General features: G+C 41.1%; 1 protein-coding gene across 2 annotated transcripts in view; it reads left to right on the forward strand.

Annotated features, from left to right (window-relative positions):
- Positions 1–24,490, forward strand: part of LOC146366364 (phospholipid phosphatase-related protein type 4-like) — a 67,922-nt gene that overhangs the window by 257 nt on the left and 43,175 nt on the right. The window contains exons 1-2 of one of the 2 annotated variants that reach the window (XM_084913118.1): positions 17,362–17,379; positions 19,566–19,740. In XM_084913118.1, the coding sequence (XP_084769244.1) occupies positions 19,711–19,740 (30 nt within the window). In that variant the 5' untranslated portion in view covers positions 17,362–17,379; positions 19,566–19,710. Of the gene's footprint in view, positions 1–17,193; positions 17,380–19,565; positions 19,741–24,490 lie in introns of those variants that run through there. The other variant, XM_084913117.1, reaches the window with a different exon arrangement.

Raw genomic sequence — 24,490 nt, forward strand, 5'->3', positions numbered from 1 at the left:
AGAAATCACCTGTTAAATTGTTGTGGATACACACTGAGGATGCTTTTTGCTCTAGGTTGGCCAGGCAGGCTGTAATGGTATAGCAGTGATGTTTACCTGATGTTTCAGAGGCCAGTGACTCTGCATCCTCTCTTACGATTCCCTTTGCATACAGCAGATTTGTTGGGGACAAAGATTTGAGATCAAACATCGTCAGTGTGCAGATATCGTTCATGGCTCACACGTCGATCAGAGCCAGCAGACAGAAAGGAGTGAGGAGAGTCCAGATTTAATGCTGCACTACTGCAGCTTACTTTCATTGTGTTTTGAATAACCAGGATTAGCACATTAGCAGCCACAGGTTAGGGCTTTAGTCTGTTCCCGACAGATCAGTGCGAGGCTTGGACTTGCACAGTCATTTCTGTCCTCTTCTGGGCTAAATCCTACTGCCATCATGCTGCATTTAGTTTATACGCCCACAGACTGTGAAGCAGCCTTCTTCCCGTAGGCTCCACAATCTGCAGCGTTCTTCTAGCAGCATTAAAAAGAAGACATCTCTGTTTTTAATAATAATAGCAGTAATATTGGTTTTGGCCCATTAAGGCTGCCTTTGTTTTAATCTGTATTTCTAGTACTGACTGCAGAACATGATAATAATATTTCATCTGTTGCTTTATACTGTCAGGTTAGTGCGTGCAAAGATGATTTGTTAGTCTAACTTTACACTGAATTAAACATCAGCCTAACTTCTGCCTGCTTGTCACCATATCTAAGGTGTTTACGTCTTAAATCTGCGCCAGCAGTGCTTTTGTTCCCCAGTCACAATTGTGCTGCACCAGGAAAATGACATTTTCCTCAAGATTTGGACGACAATGTGAACATGTTGGGCGTAGACTGGGCTGTGTTGCTGCTCAGACTCTACGTACACACCAGCAATGGAGTTTAGTAGGAAGTAAAGATTTTACTTTATTTAGACATGCAGCCTACTGAGACTGTAAACACCTAAGAAACCATCTGACTGTACACAATAAGATGCTTTCCATGATGAATCAGCATCTGATGGGCTGAGGTGCAGTCCAAACCCTGACAGAGCCTTTACTGTGTTCTAAGGATGCTGTTGACACTGACTGTTGTGCCTTGCTCCTGACGTCCTCTGTACATACTGATGGTTTGACCCAAAGTTTAGCATTCCTCTCTCTGTAAGATCCCTTCCTGCTGATTGTCAGGCCAGTTCTCGTGTCTTTTCTCTCCGTTTCTCTTTGTAAAGGCTGGCTTGTTCCAGGTGCATCTCTCAGGTCAAGATGTAGGTCTTTGCTGGATTTTTTCCCTCATTTCTTAATGTTGTGAATTTTGGATACCGTTCATCTCCTGTCGACAGATTGCCACTTGTGCTTTTTTCCTTCACCTTTTTAAGGACACTGTGCACACCATATGGCAATATGTCAAGTTTTCAGACATAAGGGAAGGTGAAACACCGAGCAGAACCAGCATGCTGTTGGTGCAGAAATATTCCACCAGCAATGTCAGTCAAATTGTGTTTTCTCGTGTGTTTTTGAGACATGCCTGCAAATAACAGACAACCAAATATAAATTATCTTTGTTATTTGCAGGCACAGCACTGGTTCATCCTGTGAATTTGGTGCATATGCTTGGTGTTTATGCATGAATAATAGTTATGTCAGTTACATGACTTAACAAACAAAAATCATTGCTCTGAAAATGTTCAGGTACAAGGACTGGACTGAAAATGAATGACAAAGCGACAAATGTCCCAAGAGCTGCTGAAGATCGCTGATGTATTTGACCACACAGCGTCATATATGAGTAGAATTATTTCTTAAAATCTGCAGTAGCCAAACATAAAGAACCCGAAGTAAATTAAAGCACAGAAAAGGCCAAACATACTTCATCGTGTCAGCTGATTTCCTGTTTACACATTTCTTCTCACTGCTGCTAATTTCCCCAATTTGTTGCTAGATTTAGACACTTTTCAAGTTCCCTTTAGCAGAAATCTGGTGACAGGATCCTACTGCTTTGCAACGATGATGAATGTCTTTCCCTGTTGTGTTTATTGGTTATGTGAAAAACAAGGTTTCAGACAGTGACAGAGAGCAGCAGTGTGAAAGGAGACAGTAAGAGCTTTTCTGCTGCTTGTGAATTTCTATCTGAGTGATCTACTTTTAACTAGCTGAAATGTCAACGTTGTCTTTAACTCACGTTAATGGTGATTTTGCTGTGTTTATCAAATTAGACGTGTCATTGTTCGCCACCCCAACCCTCCACCTGCTGGGGGAAGCTTTGATTATTTGTTGCTGATTACTCCGAAACCTCCAAAGGTCAAAAAATCAGTCTTCAGGACAGCCCAGGAGTGTACACTAGGGCTGCCACGATTAGTCGACTAGTCACGATTACGTCGACTATCAAAATCGTCGACGACTAATTTAATAGTCGACGCGTCGTTTGAAGCTTTGTAAGATCACAAAAGACGCAGGAATAAGTAGCGGGATTTAAGAGTGTAATAATGGACTGAAACAGAAGATGGCAGCACTGCATGTACAAGGATGCCAGCTGCCGTTAAACCCCGAAGAAGAAGAAACTGTATCCCAGAATTCATAGCGCAGCCCTGCTCAGTTTCCAGCAATGGCGGCAGCTAGTTAGTTTTAATGTTACTCTTATTATTCTTTCTGGGCCACAAAATAAACGTTTAACATATTTTCAGGCGAGAATGTAGCTGTGTAAACCTCAAATATCTGCTCAGTTTATCAAGACACCACAGATTTTCAAAAGCGCTCCGACGTTTTCGGAGACGTCTGTTACCCACTAGCTCGATAGCGAGCCGGGGGCAAGGCTCACTAGAGCTGGTGAGAACACCGGACTCCCGGCAAATCGTTTTCAAACCCACCGCCGTCTTTCACTACTCAGGTTAAATATATATGAGTCACTTAGATAACTTAAAAATGTTATTGTTTGGCTTTTTTCAGTACTTTATTTGTTCCTGAGTAAATCGGTTTGGCTGAGATTAAAGTTATAGTTTTTACACAGCTGAATAAACGTCAAGCAGACAGCTGATTATCAGAAGTGTGAGATGCTCGAGAATTTACTCCGGTGTCCTGTTATATTTTAGATAGCAAGGAGCAGACGGCTGAGTTTATTAAACTCCACCGAGACAATCTGCAAACTTCATTAAAATTTAATAAACTATCATCTTGTCTTTATTGTTAGTTAGCACCTTAAACACGTAAAGCTGTAAGCTAATGATAGTTATATAAGAGCAGATGCTGCTGGTGCAATAAGCTGTACGTTTTACGTCCAATGGATGATGATCTGATTAGTCGACTAATCGCAAACATAATCGGTGACTAGTCGACTATCAAAATAATCGTTTGTGGCAGCCCTAGTGTACACGCTGTCCTGTTGTGTACTGTGCAAAGGCGTTTGCCACTGGAAGTAAAATCTCAGTTTGTCTTTTCTAATTACTGACTGATTAATTAATGACAAGTAGACAAAGAGCCAAGAAAAGAACATGTGTGAGTCTGTAAAAGCATTTCTGTGAGTTTGATTAATGATGCTGTTCACAAAACCTCTGACAGTGAATTGTCTGACTCTGCCATCACCTCCTGTAGGCCACTTGTTCTTGTACCACAGGTTGTAACATGACGTGGCACAGAGTAAGACCTTTTGGCAGTACCAGGGGCATGTGGAGTATATGCATGTGCAAGCATTAGCAGACAACCCTATTTCCTCCTTAAATGTTAACGCCTGGCTCCGAACACACCAAAACAACAACATGGCAGGCACCAATGTGTCGTCCAAACCAGTGGGGGATGTTCCTTAGAGTGTGTGGCAGAAACAGGAGTCCAGAGAAAGGATGGGAGGTAAAACCACGCCTGACTGCTTGGTCAAGTGTCTGACAGCACAGCGAGTCTTTGAACGCTCTAATTTTCTCTTTATGGTCCCTTCACTTACTGTCATGTTTGAAGTTGGACGTTGGATACGTGGATATTTCTGGCCCTGAGACATAATCGTTCCAGTGGTCAGGCCCAGCTAAATCTAAAGGCATTAGTGAGAGGCATGCCAGGACAATTCTGACAGTCCATCGCACAAAACAACCTCTACACAATTCTCTATATTCACTCACACACCCAGCTTTTAGGCCTGTTGATATTTTTCTGCTCTATGATGCACAGTAACACAGGTGATCCATGCCATCTACCGACCCGGGGCAGATTCCCTAGCCAGTCTTTCCAAAATGTTGTATATTCAGCTAAAATGTGTGAATTTCATATGAATGTGTAATGAAGAGGAAGCCTGCTTGCATGCAGGGTTTGCTGATTCTGTGCTATACATAAAATATTGCCGTGCGATGCTAACTGTGAGGAGCGTGCACGATTACGTTTCAGCTCATTGTTTGCCCCTGGCACAGAGTTTAGGTTGAAACATTCTCTGTCAATCACAGTTTCTCTTTCTTTCCGTGACAGAGTTGCCCTGTGTCTGGTACATTGCCTATCTCACACACTGTCACACCATCCTACCCACTAACTGGCTGCTAGGCAACATGGCCCACTGAATGGGGTGTATTTTTATATCTCTGCATTCAGAGCTACAGACATTAAGAGGAGGAAAACATCCTTACTGTAGCCTGCTTCCCTCTGTGCACAGTATCCACAAAGGCTTTGCTTTGTTTGGCACATCTTCAAATTTCTCTTCCTGTATGTACTTAATAAAACATCCATGAGGATTAAAGGGAAGTCATTGACGACAGCTGAGTAAATGATAGATCGTTGTCTCTGTGTAAAATATCCTTTTCTGTCATTGAAGCAGGTGTCTGTAGGCCAGGAAATCAACTCAATAGGCTAATAACTATGAAACACAGTAAGTTAATATTATTACTAAATATTACACTAGTCCTGAGAATGCTGCATTCAATTCAGTTGTATTTATATGGCACCAGTGGGCTCAAGGGTTATCATTGCTGTTTTACGTTTGTGATGTGGCACACTATTAAAAACACAGATTATTATGAAGATCAAGCAAAGCTAGTCTATTTCATGTTTTGGTATGTGAAAAAAATACAAAATATAATATAATATAATATATAAAAAATATAATAGCAGGGCTGAGACGAACGATTATGTTGATAATCGACGACTCAGATCCTGCATCCACTGGACGTAAAACCTACAGCTTATGCACCAGCATGCATTATATAACTATCATCAGATTACAGCTTGAAGTGTTTCAGGTATGTGCTAACTAAAAATAAAGACAGCATGATAGTTTATTAAACTTTTTTAATATAATGCAATATTAAAGGTAACCATCTTATACAGCACACCACAAACATACAACATATTGAGTTCCCCGAGAACATAAACCCAAACCCTACAAGTCCCTTTCCTCCACCCCCGCCCTCCCTACCAGCACATATCACCTTTACAGCATAACCATAACATTCACCACAGGTTAACATAATGAACAAGGAGAGACGGTCAGTGCTTTAAAACAAAAAGAAGAAAATTACATGCATTAACTTGCCTATTGCACATTCCTGAGTAACCTCTGGTCTCTCTAATTCCCTTTAGCCAATTTTGGACTGTTGAGGGGTTTGCATGGTTGACCCTAGCTGAGCATAGTTCTAAGTACAAGATATGAAGGCATGTAACCAGTGTTTCACCGAGAGATCATGTGGTGGTAGCCACCTCTGAACCACTAGCTTTTTGGCTGCAGTTATGCCTGCCAGCCATAATTTGTGCGCTTTCATTGTCATTGAAAGCCTAGAGTCATTAAGTAGAAGATGTAGTAGTGGGTCAGCAGGGAGACTGATATTTGTCAGTGATGACAGTAACTTTTTTACCTTGCTCCAGAATAAGAACACATCAGGACATTCCCATAGAGCAGGGGTCGGCAACCTTTCTGATGATGAGTGCATTTAAAATTCCCTCAGAAGTCAGTGTGCCATATGATGCATTAGCAATAAATTTAACGCTCTATATTAACAGTTACACACTATATAGAACCACTTTATAGAATTATATTTGTTCACAGATGTTGGCAGCTATCAGCGAATAGTTATCAGCTATTTTGAAACAAAAAAAGACTTTTTATCCATAACAGCAAATGAACTGAACAACAGAAAATGCAAATGCTATTTATGGTGTCCTCACAACAATGATAAGAAAAATAAACTGGGCCAATATGGCATGTTTGTTAATACAGAGACACACATGTTAATGTGATCTCTGGTCTCCCACTCAGAGACACAGGTCTCCGAGTGTCCAGCATTCAGAGGCTACCTGAGGACTCATGTGAGAGAAAATCTGCTCACACAGACATGTAGAGCCAAACACTGTCAATAAGGCCTCTGCAATCTTCTGAAGACAGTTAAACCTGTCAGGTAGTGACGTCCAGCAGGTGAACATGCAGCTCCATGAACACGCACAGCTGTGGATTCCAGCTGCTTCGATGTTATATGTATGATTTCTATACATTTTACGTCAGATAAAAACTTTGGTTGTAAGCTTCAGATAATTATTTAATAAAATCGAGACATTTTAAATGAAAATAAGAAAGTATTTCTTTGTGCCCCCCTCTCCCTGTTAATGCCCTACCTGGCCCCCTGGCAACACTTTGCTAGATCCGCCCCTGCACAGTTACCAGCTGTCAGCTACATAAAAAAGGATCCTGGTGTTTTTTGTCTCTCAGAAACAGTTCATAACTTCAACTCATCCATGTCACCTAAAAGGTAAACCTGTTTCTCCATCACCTGTTCAGCTCTGATGATTCAGTAAGGACATCTCCTGGTTTCATCTTCATGTTTCTCACCACATATCCAAACCGACATCATGACCAGCAGCTTTACAGCTGTGGCTCCAGCAAACATCAGCTGATACTAGAAATTAATATTAAATAAATTCTAACAACAGCTGATCGAGCTTAAACGTGCTGCTGTTGTTTAACGCGACATCCGCTGGTTTCCTCTTTCTGGCGCAAAGTGGGCGATAAACAAACAAGAGAGAAAAGCCGATCAGCTGATCATTGATCAGTTTCATGATTGAAGAAAAAACAGGAGAGAGAATGAGAGAAGAAGAGGCAGCTGTGCAGCAAAGACACAGAATAAATCCAGCTTTGTGTCTTTTTCATCCTACCTGAAGTCGGGGACAAACTGTTCTTTTTCACCTCAACATGAAACGCGTGATATTTTCTCTCAATGCGAGACGATTCCGTCTTTTTACGGGACGGTTGGCAACTCTACTAACTAACCTTATGAATAAAATAAAGTTCACTGTCAGTAACACCATAGCACCACCCAGCTGTAGAAACTCCGTCATGCTAGCTAGCACGCAGTACGAGTTATTGTAACTGACTGTAAAAAGTCAGCACAACGAAAATAAACTCCACCTAAACTTGGTTTATATCTGACCCAGATAGACTGCAGGTCATAACTTCTTACCTGAAGTTCAGTTCACCTGACACTCGGACCGGCGGCCGCCTCGGGTCTCTGCTCCTCCTGCCTCACCTTTCCCTCATCCACCTGCTGGCCTCCACCACTTGCTAATGTTACTGAATCTGTGGAAGCTCCGCCACAGCCTCCACCAAACAACTGAGTTATTTTTACACACCGACCAGCATCTGGCCAATCCACCACCTTTCATTGTTTATACCGTTACAAAGAGAAAAAAAAAGTCACCGGGCCACCGAGCAAATGCTGAGTATGCCGGATGGCCAGTCCAGCTATGGTCGTGCCCTCAGTTAACTCAGTTAACACGCATTCTCTATGGCAGGGGTTGCCGACCCCTGCCGTAGGGAATGCGTCAAGGCTCCAACAGTAGCACTTAGAGATGTGCAAAGCAGCCGGTATTTGTATCTGTATTTGTATTTGTTGAGGAGGGAAAAGTATTTGTATTTGTATTCGAGTAAAATTCAAAATGGGCGTAAAAATCCAGTTATGGTAAAAAAAAAAAAAAAAGTATATTCAACAAAAATAGCGATGCAGTTCAGCCTCAGCTTTCTCTGTTGCTGTGTGGGGCGGCCCGTGTCAGTCACCTCTTTAACATGTTACTCATCCGGGCATGCACCGCGGTCTCATAAGGAAACTCAGCTTTTTGATATAAAGTTTTTCCTTGTTCCTGAATACAAATATTTTTTAAGTATTTGTTCAAAATAATTATTTGTAAATAACACGTTATTTGTGCCTTTCCGAATAGCGTATTCGGGTTCGGCTCCAGCCCTAGTAGCACTCGAGCAGAATGTGCAGTAAGGATGAGAGGTTATTTTCATCTGGAATCTTTTCTGAGGAGTTAAGTACATTCATATCTTATAATGGATAAATTGGTGGCTGGGATTCTTTGATGAACTGGCAACATTGGCCCAGGTTGTGGTCCAGGCCATCTTCTCTTGTTGGCCTGCCAGGTCTTTTTGCCATTCTTTAATAGAAAAATCTTGGGATTTTAACCGCTTTAATTGATTCAAGTAGATAGATGAAGCTATTCTTTTAGGTGAGTTTTGCACCAGCTCTACAATTGAGTGCAACTTTAAATTGTCTCCCCACTGGATATTATGCGATTTGAGGGCTGAGCGTAATCTAAAATAGTGAAATAATGACTGCTCTGGGACTCTATAGCGAGTAACCAGCTCCTGGAAACTAAGTATTTGAATTTGTACCGTTTAAATCCTCTAACACCTGGATAGGGCTTTGAGCCCATGGGCTTTTAGTGAAGGTTTTGGACCCAGTTAGCAAGTGATATTTTGCCATACAGGGGTGTGCTTGTGCCACTTTGTTAGTCCACCTAAGAACTTTTCCTGAAAGTCTAAATGATTTCAATAAATACGAAATTATAGGCCCCTGTCGCAATGAGCACTGTTTAAGTGAAATCCCAGAGAAAAGAAAGTCTTGTAGTGTAATCGAGGTTACAAGGTGTTTTTCAATGTCCAACCATGGGGCCATTGCATCTGGATCCAACCATTGCCTGATATGTTTCAATGTGAATGCCAAATGGTATAGTTTGAAATTCGGGACTGCCCATCCTCCTTCTGGTCTAGATTTTTGTAATATATCCCACTTTATACTACAGATGGAACGATACCACTTTTTTATGTCTGATCCCGATATGAATCTGATATAGTGTATTTTTTGATCAATAAAATAGTTTTTTTTAATATCTTTAATATCTTTAATATCTTTAAAGTTCATACTCAAGTTTAAATAAACAACAACACTAAAGCTATTCTGTTATACCTGTATGTAAAAAATACACTGCACCCAAAATATTTCATAGTTCAGCAACACTGATCAATCTAATAAATTTAAACCTGCTCCATCCTCCCTATTCTGGCATTTTAAAGAGTACTTCGCAGAAATATTAAGCAGCCTAACTAACAGGGTTGCAAACTCCCAGCAAAAAGAAAAAAAGGGAACCACCCCCCACCCTCCCCATCATGATGCTTAATCGACGTAATCAACTTTAATTTAATGCACGTGAAAAAAAAATGCACAGAAATCAATTATTTTTCTACAATAATTAAATAGATTCAACATCTTCCTCCAACAGAATTGCGGACTGCACAGATGGTACCTTCCCAAAGGAAAAAGTACGATAGCTTACTAAGTTAAAAATTTGTCTTAATAGTTCTGATATATAATAATGGACTTCTATACATTTTATATCAGATGAAAACTTTGGTTGTAAGATTCAGATAATTATTTATTAAAAGCTAGACATGAGAGTAGGAAAGAAAAGTATGTCTTTGTGCTCCCTTTCCCTGTTAATGCCCTACCTGCCCCCCTGGCTAAACTTTGCTAGATCCGCCCCTGCACAGTTACCAGCCGTCAGCTGCATAGAAAAAGATCCTGGTGTAGAAAGTAATATTAAATAAATTCTAACAACAGTTTATCAAGCTTAAACGTGCTGCTGTTGTTCAGCCGCTGGTTTCCTCTTTCTGGCGCAAAGTGGGTGATAAACAAACAAGAGAGAAAAGCCGATCAGCTGATCATTGATCAGTTTCATGATTGAAGCAGCACCAGGAGAGGGAGGGAGAGAGAAGAGGCAGTAGCTCCATATATCGGTTGTTAAGCTTAATGTGGGAATGCTTTACAAACATTCAGAGATGAACTTACACACTTGCTTTACTTCTCTGGGATACCTTTCTCTGAGATTAAATGCTGGTTTGGTAGCGAGGCTCCAAATGCTCAACCAGACTGCCGACAGGTCTCGCACGCCACAGCCGCTCTATCACGTGACGCATACTGCTCCGACGTCCTGAAGTTATGAGCTGAGTTATGCCATCTCGCAAGGATCCCCTTCGATTCCCACTGGTAGGTTAATGATTCTGATGTTGTTTCTCCGTTCTCGATCTTCCAACTCATTAATCTTGAGTGTGAGCTTGCCCATTTCAGTTATACAGTTGTTAGCATCTTTTTTGACTTGGCGGACTGAGCCCTGTAGGATATCGACCTTGACCAGTGGCATATCCACTTGATCTGCCTGCATGTTTAAGTTGTCTTGGACCGACCGCAGCAAGGTTACATTTTGAGAAATACTTGCACCGACAGGCGATAAAGCTTGGTCCAAGGCCTCTGCCCGCATGTTTTTCATCACGCTCTGCAATGTTTCTCTTTTGGCTTCGGCTGCTCGTAAAAAAGGGTACACTAACTTCACTATAAGTGCCTAGAAAGGGAGAGTACAGACGGAGCTCAATGTGGCGTGACCATGTCTCTACATGCCTCACCGAAAGTCCTCGATAGTTTATTAAACTTTTAATGAAATTTGCAGATTGTCTCAGTGGAGTTTAATAAACTCAGCCATCTGATCCTTCATGTCTAAAATATAACAGGACACTGGAGTAAATTTTCGAGCATCTCACACTTCTGTTTAACCAGTTTTCTGTTTGATGTTTATTCAGCTGTGTGAAAACTATAACTTTAATCTCAGCCAAACCGATTTACTGAGGAACAAATAAAACACTGAAAAAAGCTAAACAATCACATTTTTAAGTTATCCAAGTGACTTTTATATCATGTTTAACCTGAGTAGCGAAAGGCCGTGGGGGTCTGAAAACGATGTGCCGGGAGTTTGGTGTTATCGCCGGCTCTAGTGACCTCCCAGTCAGTTATCGAGCTGGTGGGTAACAGACGTCTCCGAAAACGTCGGAGCGCTTTACAAATATGTGATGTCTTGATAAACCGAGCAGACATATGAAGTGTACACAGCTACATTCTCACCTGAAAATGTTAAAAGTTTATTTTGTGACCCAGAAAGAGTAATAAGAGTAATATTAAAACTAAGTAGCGGCCGCCATTGTTGGAAACTGGAATTGGCTGGATCGCGCTGTGAATTCTGGGATAGGCTGGGCCACAAAGGATACACGCGACCCATCCTTCAAATCTGGGGAAAAGGCGGACGCATCTGGAGGACTCTTTGAATTTAGACAGCTTTCGTCGCATCGCTGTGACGTAATCGGCCTAGAAATGCTGCCTCAGGAGGATGCAGCCCCTGATGGAGACAGCTTCTTCTTCTTTGGCGTTTAAGGGCAGCTGGCATCCTTGTAGATGCAGTGCTGCCATCTTCTGTTTCAGTCCGTTATTACACTTTTAAATCCTACAACTACCGGTCGATCTACGCCCCACCCTCACCTATGGTCACGAGCTGTGGGTAGTGGCCGAAAGAACGAGATCGCGAGTACAAGCGGCGGAAATGAGCTTCCTCCGAAGGGTGGCTGGCCTCTCCCTTAGAGATAGGGTGAGAAGTTCGGCCATCCGGGAGGGGCTCAGAGTAGAGCCGCTGCTCCACATCGAAAGGAGCCAGTTGAGGTGGTTCGGGCATCTGACAAGGATGCCTCCTGGGCGCCTCCTGGGCGAGGTTTTCCGGGCATGTCCCACCGGGAGGAGGCCCCGGGGCAGACCCAGGACACGCTGGAGAGATTATATCTCTCGGCTGGCCTGGGAACGCCTTGGTGTTCCCCCGGATAAGCTGGAGGAGGTGGCTGGGGAGAGGGAGGTCTGGGCTTCTCTGCTTGGGCTGCTGCCCCCGCGACCCCGCCCTGGATAAGCGGAAGATAATGGATGGATGGATGAATCCTACAACTTATTCCTGCGTCTTTCAGGATCTTACAAAGCTTCAAACGACGAGTCGACTATTAACTTAGTCGTCAACAATTTTGATAGTCGACGTAATCGTAACTAGTCCACTAATCGTGGCAGCCCTACCTGTTACAGTGTGTCAGCTACTTAACTGCTTTCAGTTGTTGGATCCAGTGTAACCAATGACTTTTTCCAATGAAATAATAAAATGAAAATTACTGATTAATATGTAGGGTCTTTATTGTAAATAACTGCAAAATAACTGCTTTACGCTTTAGTTTATCAGTCATTAAAGTAACCGTGTAACTCATCAGAACCCTACACAATATTTTGACATAATAAAATATTTTATAATTTCCATCCATTGTTTGCTGCTCCTGGTACAGTTACGAGCGCTCCATTGATGTTTAGTGTAGTCATCTGGGTTAAACATGACCAGCTGCTGGTGTTCCCTCGTCTGTAGCCTGGTTGTACTCAGTGCTGTGCTTTTGCCCCAAGCAGTGAAACAAGTTTGTTTCTTGCATATCAGTTTTCTTGCATATCTTCAAAGTACTGTGCTTTGTAGGTTGCTGACGCAGATACTTATGATCAGACAAGCAGCTCTTGCTCTCAGACATGCCTGGGCTCGTTCATTACACTAAGGACAAGAAAATGGCATTGCTATAGCAATGAAATCACTATATGACATATGTGGTACACTTCTACTTTCAACTGGGGTGGGCTCTTCAAGCAAAAGTACTATTAATCAGCCTCTTGTACCCAGTTCTGCTTGACCTTTGACTTGCTTGTTTTACCTGAACCAATCATCTTTGGCATGTTTCATCTTTTTGTACAGTAGCAGCTACACACGTTCTTTGGATTATTTTAAATTTGATATCTTGTTATATTTTTTGGCAGACTAGCATTGTTGCTTACCATTATTGTAGTGTAAAGCGCTTTGGGGTCCTTAGGGACTAAGTAAAGCGCTATACAAATACAGGCCATTTACCATTATTAAAAACAACAATACATTTGGATGTATGTGTTTATTTACACAAGAGACATATAGTCACAAGTCATCATTAGCAGTATTTTCTTCTGCAGGTGTGGAATGACATGTTGTCTGTCGCCATCTGATTGGATTAGCCAAGATGCTAATGCTAAAATCGCTACCTGTTTATGTGGAAAGACAGACAGATGAAGGCTGATTGGAACGATAATGATAATAATAAACGAAAATAATAATAATAGTAAAAAAAACAACAGTTTTTAGAAATCTTTAACTCTTTCTTATAATTGCTGTCATTATTAAAACAATTTCTTAAAATAGATAAAATATCACCACTTAGTTCAATCTATGTGAACCCTGCTGTGAGCTTGTGTCAGTTTAACAACATGATGGGTTTCTGTGTCTCCGTGTACGTTCTTGATCTTTTCCATGAAATTATGTGGTTCCACCTGAAAGTTCAAGCTGTGTATTTGCTTGTTAAATTTTTAATTAGTCTGCTGAGCTACCAGATGTTTTTACAGTCTTCCTTAACACCTCAGACAAACCCTGCTGCTGTTTGCAGGACGTCCTGCAGCCAGCAAAGGAACCTAACTTGTTTGTGTATGACATGAGTTTGGTCTGTTTTCCCTCCCTGATAAGTTTGCTACTCACAGGTTGTTCACTCACAAATCCAGGAGTTGATCCTTAAAATTTGAATCTTCATTGTGGACACAATTTAATCAGCAGACTAAGAACTGGAACGGGTGCAGGAGAGTGCTGAGTCCGTGCCGGCCTAGGAGCAGACACAGGTGGAGGTGAAGGCTCAGGGGCAATCACTGGTGGAGCTATAATCATTATTGGCACAGACAAGAGAGCACAACAATCTTTAGGAGTAGCAACAACAGAAACAGTGCTTACCTGGGCTCCAGGTGGAGCGACAGTCCTTGAAGGCTTTAGCTGTGCTACTAGCATAGTCTCAAGTGAAGCACCACAGAAAGACTCTGCCATGGCAGCTTGGCCAGCGGTCCTGCTGCTCCAGTACATTCTTTGTGTGCAGGCTGTGATCAGCTGTGCTGCTTCAGTAATAGCCAGCCAAATTTCAAAAAGATATAAACAAATGTTATGTGAGTTCTACGGCTGATAGCTGGTATAACAGGTGGAATTCAGTGAGTGAATCTGACCAGCATCATCAGTGTTATAAACTAGTGTCTGTTACCTTTGATGTAATCGAGATTTAGCCAGTCCAACATAATGCATCACTGTAAACGTTATCACAGTCCTGCTAACACACCACTTTATGCTGCGCTAAGCTGCCTGGTATTTTCATGCAACCTGTGAATAACCCAACATTTGCATACGTCAGCTCGTTTTGCAAGATGTTTCAGAAAAACAAGCCAAAAACTTGATTTTAAATGATCTGATTTTAAATACCTACAGCGATTTAGGACGTTACATGTGAGCTTGCTGAGCAGTCCTCACCTTTGAAAATAATCTCTCCTCTTCCTCTTACATTTTCTTGCAGCTATCAGTGCTGCACATACATGTTTTCTGCACATTTAGCTCACAGATATGTTTTCTGACAAACTGCGTGGGAACAGTTTGTGTGTTTGGGGATTTTGATTCAGCCATTTGAAATTATGCTGTTGCAGATCACTCTGGTCCACTTTAACCCCTGGGTTTCACATATGTGCAGCGCAGATAATTGTATCATTAAATAAGCCAAAAATCTGCAATATGATGCTTCTTTCTGTTGAACATTTGACTGACAGGTTAAAGAGAGATCTAAAATGTAGCACTTTGTCTTTTGTGTTTCTTCTTTAAATCAGTTAAAACATAAAAGTGTTATAAAAGGATAATACAATAAATTGTACATGTACTTAGGTTCTATTTACATTTTATGAAACAGTTGAATGTAATACACCACAAACATAGGAAGGAGTTAATCCAACTTAAAATGGACTTTCAGTTGTTCTGGCTGGTTTAGTAAGACAAGTCAAACTCTGTAAAAAATAATTTATGTAGGATGCAAATTATATGTAAATCCAAAAATATTTTTCAATTATATTTTCTTTTTTGGCTTCTTTAAATCATTCAGTGCCAACCAAAATCAGATGTGCTCCATAGAAACCTTCCTGTTCGGTCATTCCAACACATCCCAAAGATGCTCTGTTGGACTGAGATCTGGTGACTACAGAGCAGCGGTATCCAACTACAATAGCAGGAGGCCCACTCCATCATCCAGTCAATCTGGGGTCCGAACATTTTAAATGAACCAACAAAAATATTTTCTTTCATGTTTATTAAACATTTAATTAACAATATCGATTTTTGTCTTGTAACTACTGATCAATTATTCATGTGCTCATTACATCATCTGCTGAACAGAAAAGTGCAATCCAGTTCAAGTACTGATATTAAACAAAAAACTATTTAACAAAGAAATTATGCAATAATCTATTGCACATAAACCAACATTAATGTGTCTCGATGCGTGCTCAATCAACCAGGTAAGTAAATCCCAAAAATTTGATTCTGTTCGTCAGGATGTTTTCAGTGGGAGAAACGTTTCGTCACTCATCCAGGTGACTTCTTCAGTCTCAGCTGACTGCAGGTTTCAATCTTATAAACAGGGCATTTGCACAATGACTGAAACCAGCCCACTGAAGGAACAATGGGCTGTGAGATCAGCTCCTTGATCAATAATATGCAAATTGTCATGACCATTGATCAACAACCACTGATCAGTAGTCATGAGTAGCATTCACAGATGTGGAATGGCCATTCATCTTTCATAGTCCACTTTACATATTTTTGACAGAGCCATCTTCTTTTACCCACTCTTCTGTGCACCAAGTCGTCATTGTACTGTCAGCAAGTGCGAGCTTCCAAGATAGTCACTTAGCAACCCGCATTGAATGGCCTGCATTGTTCTTCTTTGTCGTTTTTTTGGCAGTTGGTGGTGCAATACCGCCACCAGCTGGCTTAGAGTGTGGACTAGAACGTCGCTGACCCACATAGCTGCCCATCGCGCCTGTTCAAAAGTCAGCCACTTCCGCCAGCAGGAATAAAAATATCTAACGACATAGAAAATGGGAAAATGCTTTAGGTCCAGAGTAAACCCCCTTGATGTCCAGATTTGGACCGGAGTCCAGGGGTTGGGGACCCCTGCTATAGAGTATATTTGAGTGCAGTGAGCTAATTGCCGTGTTCAAAGAAACCAGTTTAAGATTATTTCACCTTTGTGACAAGGTGTGTTATCCTGCTGGAAGCAGGTTGTGTTATCCTGGTAGTTCAGCAGTTTCTGAAATACTCAGAGCAGCACCAACGACCACGCTACTTTCATCTTCATTTAAATCACCTTTCTTCCCCACTGTGACACTTGGTTTGGACTTAATCAGGTAGCCTTGATCATGGCTACATGCCTTAATGCATTGTGTTGTGACATTGTGACTGGCTGACAGGATATTTGCATCAACAAGCACTTAAACAGGAGCACCTAACCTAAGTGGCCAATGAATGTACATATAAAATGTGGATAGGCAGAATAGTTTATTTCGAACATGTAAATATAACTAAACAAGAGAAAAACATAAAAACATCAAGTTTCCATGAATATCTAATGTCTACACAGTGTTTATGCTCAAAAAGGAGTAGCATGACATTTACACGTTTTCTGTTTCAACCCCCTTTTTTTCAAATTCCATTATTTTCAAATCAATATTCAGAATTTGCCATTTTATGTTTAACAAGTCTACACTCATATACAACACCCCACTAAATCTCTGAGCCGGGGGGAGGGCAGTAAACGGAGTTATGTTTGGGCATTGCTTCATATGGAGTTATATCAGTGTGTGAATGTGTGTGTGAATGTGTGGATGACTGGATATGTGAAGCGCTTTGGGGTCCTTAGGGACTCGTAAAAGCGCTATACAAATACAGGCCATTTACCATTTATCTGTGACAAATACCTTAATGAGTACTTTAAGTTAGTTGAGTTACTCTGGCCTTAATCTATAAAAATGAGGACAAGTCTTCAACAGAATTTCCTATATTCATGCAGTTTATTGTTTTTAAACAAGCGTGTGAATTTTTGTATTGATGTATTTTTCCTAACTTCATCTCCACACACTGTGTTCATTTGTTTTGCATCGGTCTGTGTTCTGTTCTGCAGCTCCCTATTCTGGCCTCCTCTATTGTCAGTCTTTACTTCCTGGAGCTGACGGATATTTTCCAGCCGGTGCATTCTGGGTACAGTTGTAATGATCGCAGTCTATCTCTGCCATACATCCTCCCAAGACAGGAAGTCTGTCCGTTGCCTTTGCTCTTCAGCCTGGCCTTCGCTGCACCTACTGTCACTGTAAGTACATCTCCACATGTGCAGCTTTCACATTGGCTAGCACAGTAACATAGTGTCTAAAACACCACTTGCTTTCAGGGACTGTGATTACAGGTGTAGGTGGGAATTAGGCTAGTCATAATACTAGACTTTCAGACTTGACACTAATGCTCCAGGGCTGGAATGGGCATACCAGGCATTTGCCCGGTGGGCCGACGCACTTTTTGGCTGATCACTGTGCACTGGACCTTCACGCACTGACCGCAGCCTGTTCATCCATTTTCATTACCGACTCCGCCCAGTCAAATCCCTTAATGAAGCCGGGCACTTCCTCTACCGTCGCTGTGGGCTCACGCAACTTGTAGAACAAAGTTTAGTGTGGAAGAAGGGGTGAAATGTTTTTCAAATTTCCCCACATGTTCGCTGTCAGGGCTGCTGCTTCTGCACCATCAACAGTTGTACCAGCAGCAAGCGTTAGGCCTGCTGTTTACCCTCTCTTCATCTCTTTTTGTTCCTTATGCTCCCTCTTTTGTTTTCATCTATATCATTCCCTGACCACTTTGGGTGGATCGTCCCCAGTATACGCTTTCAGCAAATTGCAGGTTATTATGTTGTCTTTTTATTTACGTTTAATATAGTGTCTACACATCTTTGAAAAGAGGGTTGTAGTTTCCACAAATAAAACATAACTAAACTAGGTAAATGTATTCCTTGTCTGACTAATAGAGCTGTTAAGTCTCCTTCTTTTTTTTGTGGAGACAAATGTAGTAAATTGTGTTTGACTGGGAAAGCAATCTTCCCACAGCAGATCTGCACTCCTACTCATTGCTGATTTGTAGATCTGTTCCCAATGCTGTGGGAGTCTGACCAACCTGAGAGCAGTGAAAGCTCTACACTGTTTCTATGTTGTACTAACATTAACAGAAATAATCCAGCCATTTTTCTGTTGACATGAATTATTTTGAACTGACTTTAACTTTTTTAATACAAATGAAGCTTATGCATAAGTTCAATAAAGAAGATGCATGGCCTCACATCTGTCCACATCCAGGTGCTGCCAGCTAAATCTAAGCACTCCCGTCGTCACTCATCATCACTGGTCTAGTCCAATCACATTCTCCCGACCTTCTCCAGGCCAATCAGCATTCATGCTGTATACTTTAAATCTCATTGGCATCTATCATTCTCCTTGCAGACGGCTTTGTGCAACCCACCTCCTCCCCATCTCCACCTCTCATCACTCAGGCTCCATTCAAGCCACCTTCATCTCCACCACCAGCATCTCGGTCCTGCTCTAATCCCTTTCACCCACTCCGCTGAGACGGGCCACCAGAGTCTAACCGCTATCTATATTCTTTTCATCAATAAATCACGTTCATTCTTTCTAATCATCTCTCCTCATTGAACTTAATGTTGGTCTTTTTTATAGGTAACATGAAAATTATCTATATGTCTTATGAGTTCTTATATGGCTCTCACAGGCTAAGCAGCATGTCATTTGTGTCATAATAACATTAATACATTTGTACAAATTAATATCATGTCGTGTGGTTAAATGTTTGTGCGTGTTGGAAGTTTTTCCCCTCTTTGTTGTAACCACTGTTGGGGTCATCACTCATAAAAAGTAATGTATTACACACACACAGAACACTTTTATTAAAATCAATGCAGTACTTTGCTAAAGTAATTTGTTATACTACTCATTACATTACTGTTACATTTCTCCATAAAATGACATGAAATCCATTGTCTCATACTTACCATTTATCATTATATATGGTATCATTATAAACCTATAGGCTACAGTCTTTATAGTCATGCTGACTTCTTGCTAGCTTAGTGTTAGCATGCTGTCCACACATATGCTTGCAAGGAGCAGAAGTTAAGTTAGCAGTATAATGCGGTTGTTTCTCTCCTGGATGCAGCATCCGCTTTACCATCCACTTTAAAATAAAGAAACTGAATTTGAATTAGTTAAATTTGAATTTGAATTGCTCGGATTGAATCTGAATTGTAACTTGAATAAATGCTTTTAGAAACTGAATATGAATTAGCCTAATTTGAAGTTTATTGGTTTGAAAATGATCATCACTAAATTGAAATTGAATTTTATATTTTTGGTAATGAATTCATTTGCTTTGAAACTGTATTTTATCCTTTAAAAATTTAGCTCTCGAATAATTTCAGATTCACTTCTCACCATTCAGTTTCAGTTCCAAAATTCAGTTTTTGGGGACTTACTTCCAGTTCAAGAGTAATGAGCGCAGATTAATAGAACTACGTTTTACTAGCGGACCGAAACGGGAATCTACAGCATCATGAGCTGGATTAAGACTTCAGAAGTCATTCGTCATGTCGAATGACCAGCGGATAAACTCTCAGGTTGGTAATAAATGTACTACATGTATAAGAACAAGCGTCATGTTAACAAATGATAGCCGTACAGTAACTTTTATGCTTATTGTAGCTGTTAGCTAAAAACGCTAATTTAGCGTAGTTTGCCCTGAATTCAGCTTTGACAAACAAATATGATCGACTGTTTCTAGTAGAATTCCAAAGTTGTCATCTTGGACCCTCTCAGAGTACCCCCTCTGTATGCTTGCAGAGACCCCTACAGTAGGGAAACGTGCAAAACGGTGTCCAAACCTTTGTGTTTTAGCTTTATTTATGTCTAACACAGCATCCCAACTCTTTAGCTAACTTAATAACTTTAGCTAAAGTGAAAAGTTAGTCTAATTGAATAGAGCAGCATTACTGGATCACCTCTGATCTATATATCTAGATATATCTATATCGATATGTATGTATGTATATGTATACATGTATACATATACATACATGTATATATATGTGTGTGTGTGTGTGTGTGTGTGTGTGTAAAGGGGTGCAACGATACTCGTATCGATAATGAACTGTTCGATACAGTGCTTTCGGTTCGGCACGCATATGTATCGAACAATATAAAATTTTTAATTTATTTTATCAACTTTTCTTCTGACGATGCTGTCTGTGTTGAGCGCTCAGTGGATCTGCGTTCGACTACTCCGCCTAGGCTGCACTGTCGAGCGCAGATCCACTGAGCGCAGCACAAGCTAGCAAGACAGAAGCTAAGCTCATTGCAACATGGCAAATTGAACCTCCCCCACCCTCATTCAGATCTGGCGTTTGGAACTATTTTGGTCTTCATGTGAAGTATGACCCTGAAGGTAAGCGTGTCATGGACAAAAGTAAAACAGTATGTTGGATGTGCCACACAATGCTCAATTACATGGGTGGGAACTAGTGCGTTAGCGCAGTTTGCTCGTTAAGGTGTTGACACTGTCCAGCCCCATGCACGGGGCGATCCGCGGTAGCTCGTTAACGGAGATTTGCCGTGTTGTGGCGTTAACATCATTTCAGATTAACGCTGACAGCACTAGTGGGAACACAACGAATATGACTGCACATTTACGCCGACATCATCCTAGTGCAAAGACAAGTGGAAGCAGACAAAAACAACAAGCACCATGCTACAAACTTTACCCGAGTCATTTAGACAGCCGTTAGCATAGGATTCTCCTTATGGGGACCTGATATGTTTAATATGCTGCTGAGAATATAGCCCAGAAGAAGCGTATAGTATAGCTTTTATTTTGGAAAGAGACATTTCTCTGTAATAAACTCTCTTTTCCAAAGATGAGGGATTTCTCCATCAGATAGATTTATTTTTTTTTATTACTTTGTTGTTTCAGCAACATTAAATTTAAAAACTGTACATTTGAGTTAAAATATATATTTATAATTTTAATAAATGACAAATTAAAAAAGCATGAACATTTTTTGTATCGAAAAAATATCGAACCGTGACACCAAAGTATCGAACCGAACCGTGAATTTTGTGTATCGTTGCACCCCTAAAATATATGTGGTTTTGTGGCACAAATATAACGATGTACAGAAAGAGTTGAGCGCGCACGGGCAGAAATGTTGAGAGCGCGAGCAACACGTTGAGAGCGCGAGCAACACATTGCGAGCACAAATGCAAAAACTGAGCGAGAGGGGCTGCTATTGTGTGTGGATAATAGAAAACACTGAAATAGCGTTTTTGCATGCAGGAATGAATTTTGTTCACTCAAATTCAGCTTTTCTTCGCTCAAAATAAATTTCTCCTCAAAATACAACACTTGCACCTGCAAACTTTTTTTACATGCGCTCAGAATAGTGGCACAAAAATAACGCCATATCAGTGCCGGTTCTAATAGTCTGAGCTTCCTCCAGCTTTATTTGTGAAGAGCACAGCAGCTTACAAAACACGTAGCGAGCTCGTACAGCTGCGACGTAAAATTTTCATAAGCTAAAATGACCTTAAAATAACGGGGCTACGTGCGGTGATGCTAGCGTTAGCCATGTTAGCACGTTACCTCCACAGGTGGTCAGACTGCATAAACAGGCACTCAGTCAGAGGTTGGCTCTCCGTTTCGCTGCAGGGTCCCTTCATTCTTCACATATCCGTGTCAAGCCGAGTGTAAATCCCGAGGCTGAACGGCCTTTGTACAAGCACAGGCTTCTTAGCAGGGCGAAGCTATGAGCTAGAAAAATCCAGGCTGGCAGACAGCCTGTGTCTGACCAACCAATCAGAGAGCTCCTTACATCCCACGGTGTGGCTAATTTGAATAGCAGCAGGATTTTTAAAATGAAGTTGTTAATCCAGCAGCTAATCCAAAAGTTAATCCCCGAGCGAACAGGAAACGGAAATGGATTTTGAAATGAGGAGTGGAATCGCCATTTTAAAAAGCATTTTGAAAATCACTTTATTAAAGTGCAATTCGAAAAAGGTTTTTGAAATGCAGTTTATTAAAGTGCAATTCTTTATTTCGATGCGCGTGGCTCTTGTGTTCCTCCATAAATACATACCGCTTATTGCACCAGCATGCATCTGCTCTTATATAACCATCAATAGCTGATTGATATATAACATCAATCTTGAAGTGTTTCAGGTATGTGCTAGCTAAAAATAAAGAGCAGACTTTTAATGAAATTTGCAGATTGTCTCGGTGGAGTTTAATAAACTCAGCCGTCTGCTCCTTGCTATCTAAAATATAACAGGACACTGGAGTAAATTCTCGACCATCTCACACTTCTGTTTAATCAGTTTTCTGACTTTTGTGAAAACTATAGCAAATAAAACACTGAAAAAATAGAATAGAATAGAATTCAACTTTATTGTCATTACACATGTCACAAGTACAAGTCAACGAAATGCAGCAAAAAAGCCAAACAATAAGTTATCTAAGTGACTTCTATATCATGTTTAACCTGAGTAGCGAAAGATCGTGGGGGTTTGAAAACGATGTTCCAGGAGTTCGCTGTTCTCGCCGGCTCTAGTGACCCTCAAGCTCCCGGTCAGCTATCGAGCTGGTGGGTAACAGACGTCTCTGAAAACGTCTGAGCACTTTTACAAATATGTGGTGTCTTGATAAACCGAACAGATATTTGAGGTTTACACAGCTACATTCTCACCTGAAAATATGTTAAAAGTTTATTTTGTGACCCGGAAAGAGTAATAAGAGTAATATTAAAACTAAGTAGCTGCCGCCATTGTTGGAAACTGGAAATGGCTGGGTCGTGCTAAGAATTCTGGGATATGGTGGGCCACGAAGGATACACCCATCCTTCAAATCTGGGGAGAAGGAGGACGCATTTGTCAACCGCATTTCGAGGATTCTTCGAATTTGGAAAGGCTTCGTCGCGTCGCTGTAATGTAATCGGCCTACAAATGCGGCCTCAGGAGGATGCAGCCGTTTCAGTCCGTTACTACACTCTTAAATCCTTCTACTTATTCCTGCGTCTTTCAGGATCTTACAAAGCTTCAAATGACGCGTCGACTATTAAATTAGTCGTCGCTATTGATTTTGATAGTCGACGTAATCGTGACTAGTCGACTAATCATGGCAGCCCTACTTCGAACCAGTTTTTATAGAGAATCCGTTCTCGGTTCTTAAAAGCTTCAAGCTTTAAAAGCTTGAAAATAAAAGTTCAAAATGTCAAGTAAAAGAAGTTAAAGGCTGTTATGGATTTGTGATTTGTTCTTTTGGATTGAAGAGCTTTCCATTCTATTTTTTTGTATTTGTTAATCTTGTGTTTTGTATTTCTCTACTGAATCGGAGTTTGTTATTTCTAAATCTTTTGGTTCTTGTTTTGTTACATTAGTTCCCTTTTGTGCAGTTCCCTTTCCAAATTGTTCCTAGTCTTGTCTCTGTGTCTTGTCATCAGCGTCTCCCCGTTGCGATCCACACGGGATCCCCGTTGCGATCCACGCGGGATCCATGTTGCCTCATTTGAGGTCAGGGTTCCTAGTTTCTGTCTTGTGGTATCGCAGGAAATTAGTTGGTTATATAAATGTATGAGTATGCATAATAGTTATTATTCATAGATACCTACATCCTAAGTTCCTGTTATTCATCTGAAAGAAACAGAATGAGTGTGTCGTTACAATGGTAATGCCAGGAGAGGCAGTATTGGTTCTGTGTTACATTTATGTTGTAAGAAAGTGGAGGAAGAGAGTGTCCTGTAGGACGCAGTAAAATGGACACTGATGTTCTGTACATGTACTGAAAAGAAGGTTCAGTAAACAAGTTGCAATGATACTCCGGTGTAAGGCTCAGTTATTTCATTTTTGTTTTTGAAGATGCAACATCTTTTTGGCGACGAGGACGTTTAAACGGAAAGGAGTTTGGGGCGACCGGACTGAAAGAAAAGAGAAGAAGAAAAAAAGTGATGGAGTTGGCTACAGGTTTGGCTAGCTTTTCAAAGAATGCAAAAGTTTTTGGCTGGAAATAGAAGGCAGTAACCTCGAGGCGGAAATGGCTACAATTGACACGCTAGTAGCGTTCGATCCAAAGAATCAGACTTGGGATGAGTATACGGAAATACTGGGGGGTGGAGGGGGGTTGACCTTTTGAGAATGATATCGGGATCAATGATGCAGAGAAACAAAGAGCGATATTAATAAGTGTCGTCGGAGCAGCGACGTACCGCTTGATGCGAAACCTTCTCAGCCCGGCCAAGCCCAAAGACAAAACCTTCCAAGAGCTGGTGCTTCTGATGAAAGGTCACTTCGATCCGAAGCCCAGTGAAATTGTGCAAAGGTATA

The sequence above is a fragment of the Perissodus microlepis genome, chromosome 18 (assembly GCF_051167445.1).
Source record: "Perissodus microlepis isolate ML-2025 ecotype Zambia chromosome 18, ASM5116744v1, whole genome shotgun sequence".
Lineage (NCBI taxonomy): Eukaryota > Metazoa > Chordata > Actinopteri > Cichliformes > Cichlidae > Perissodus > Perissodus microlepis.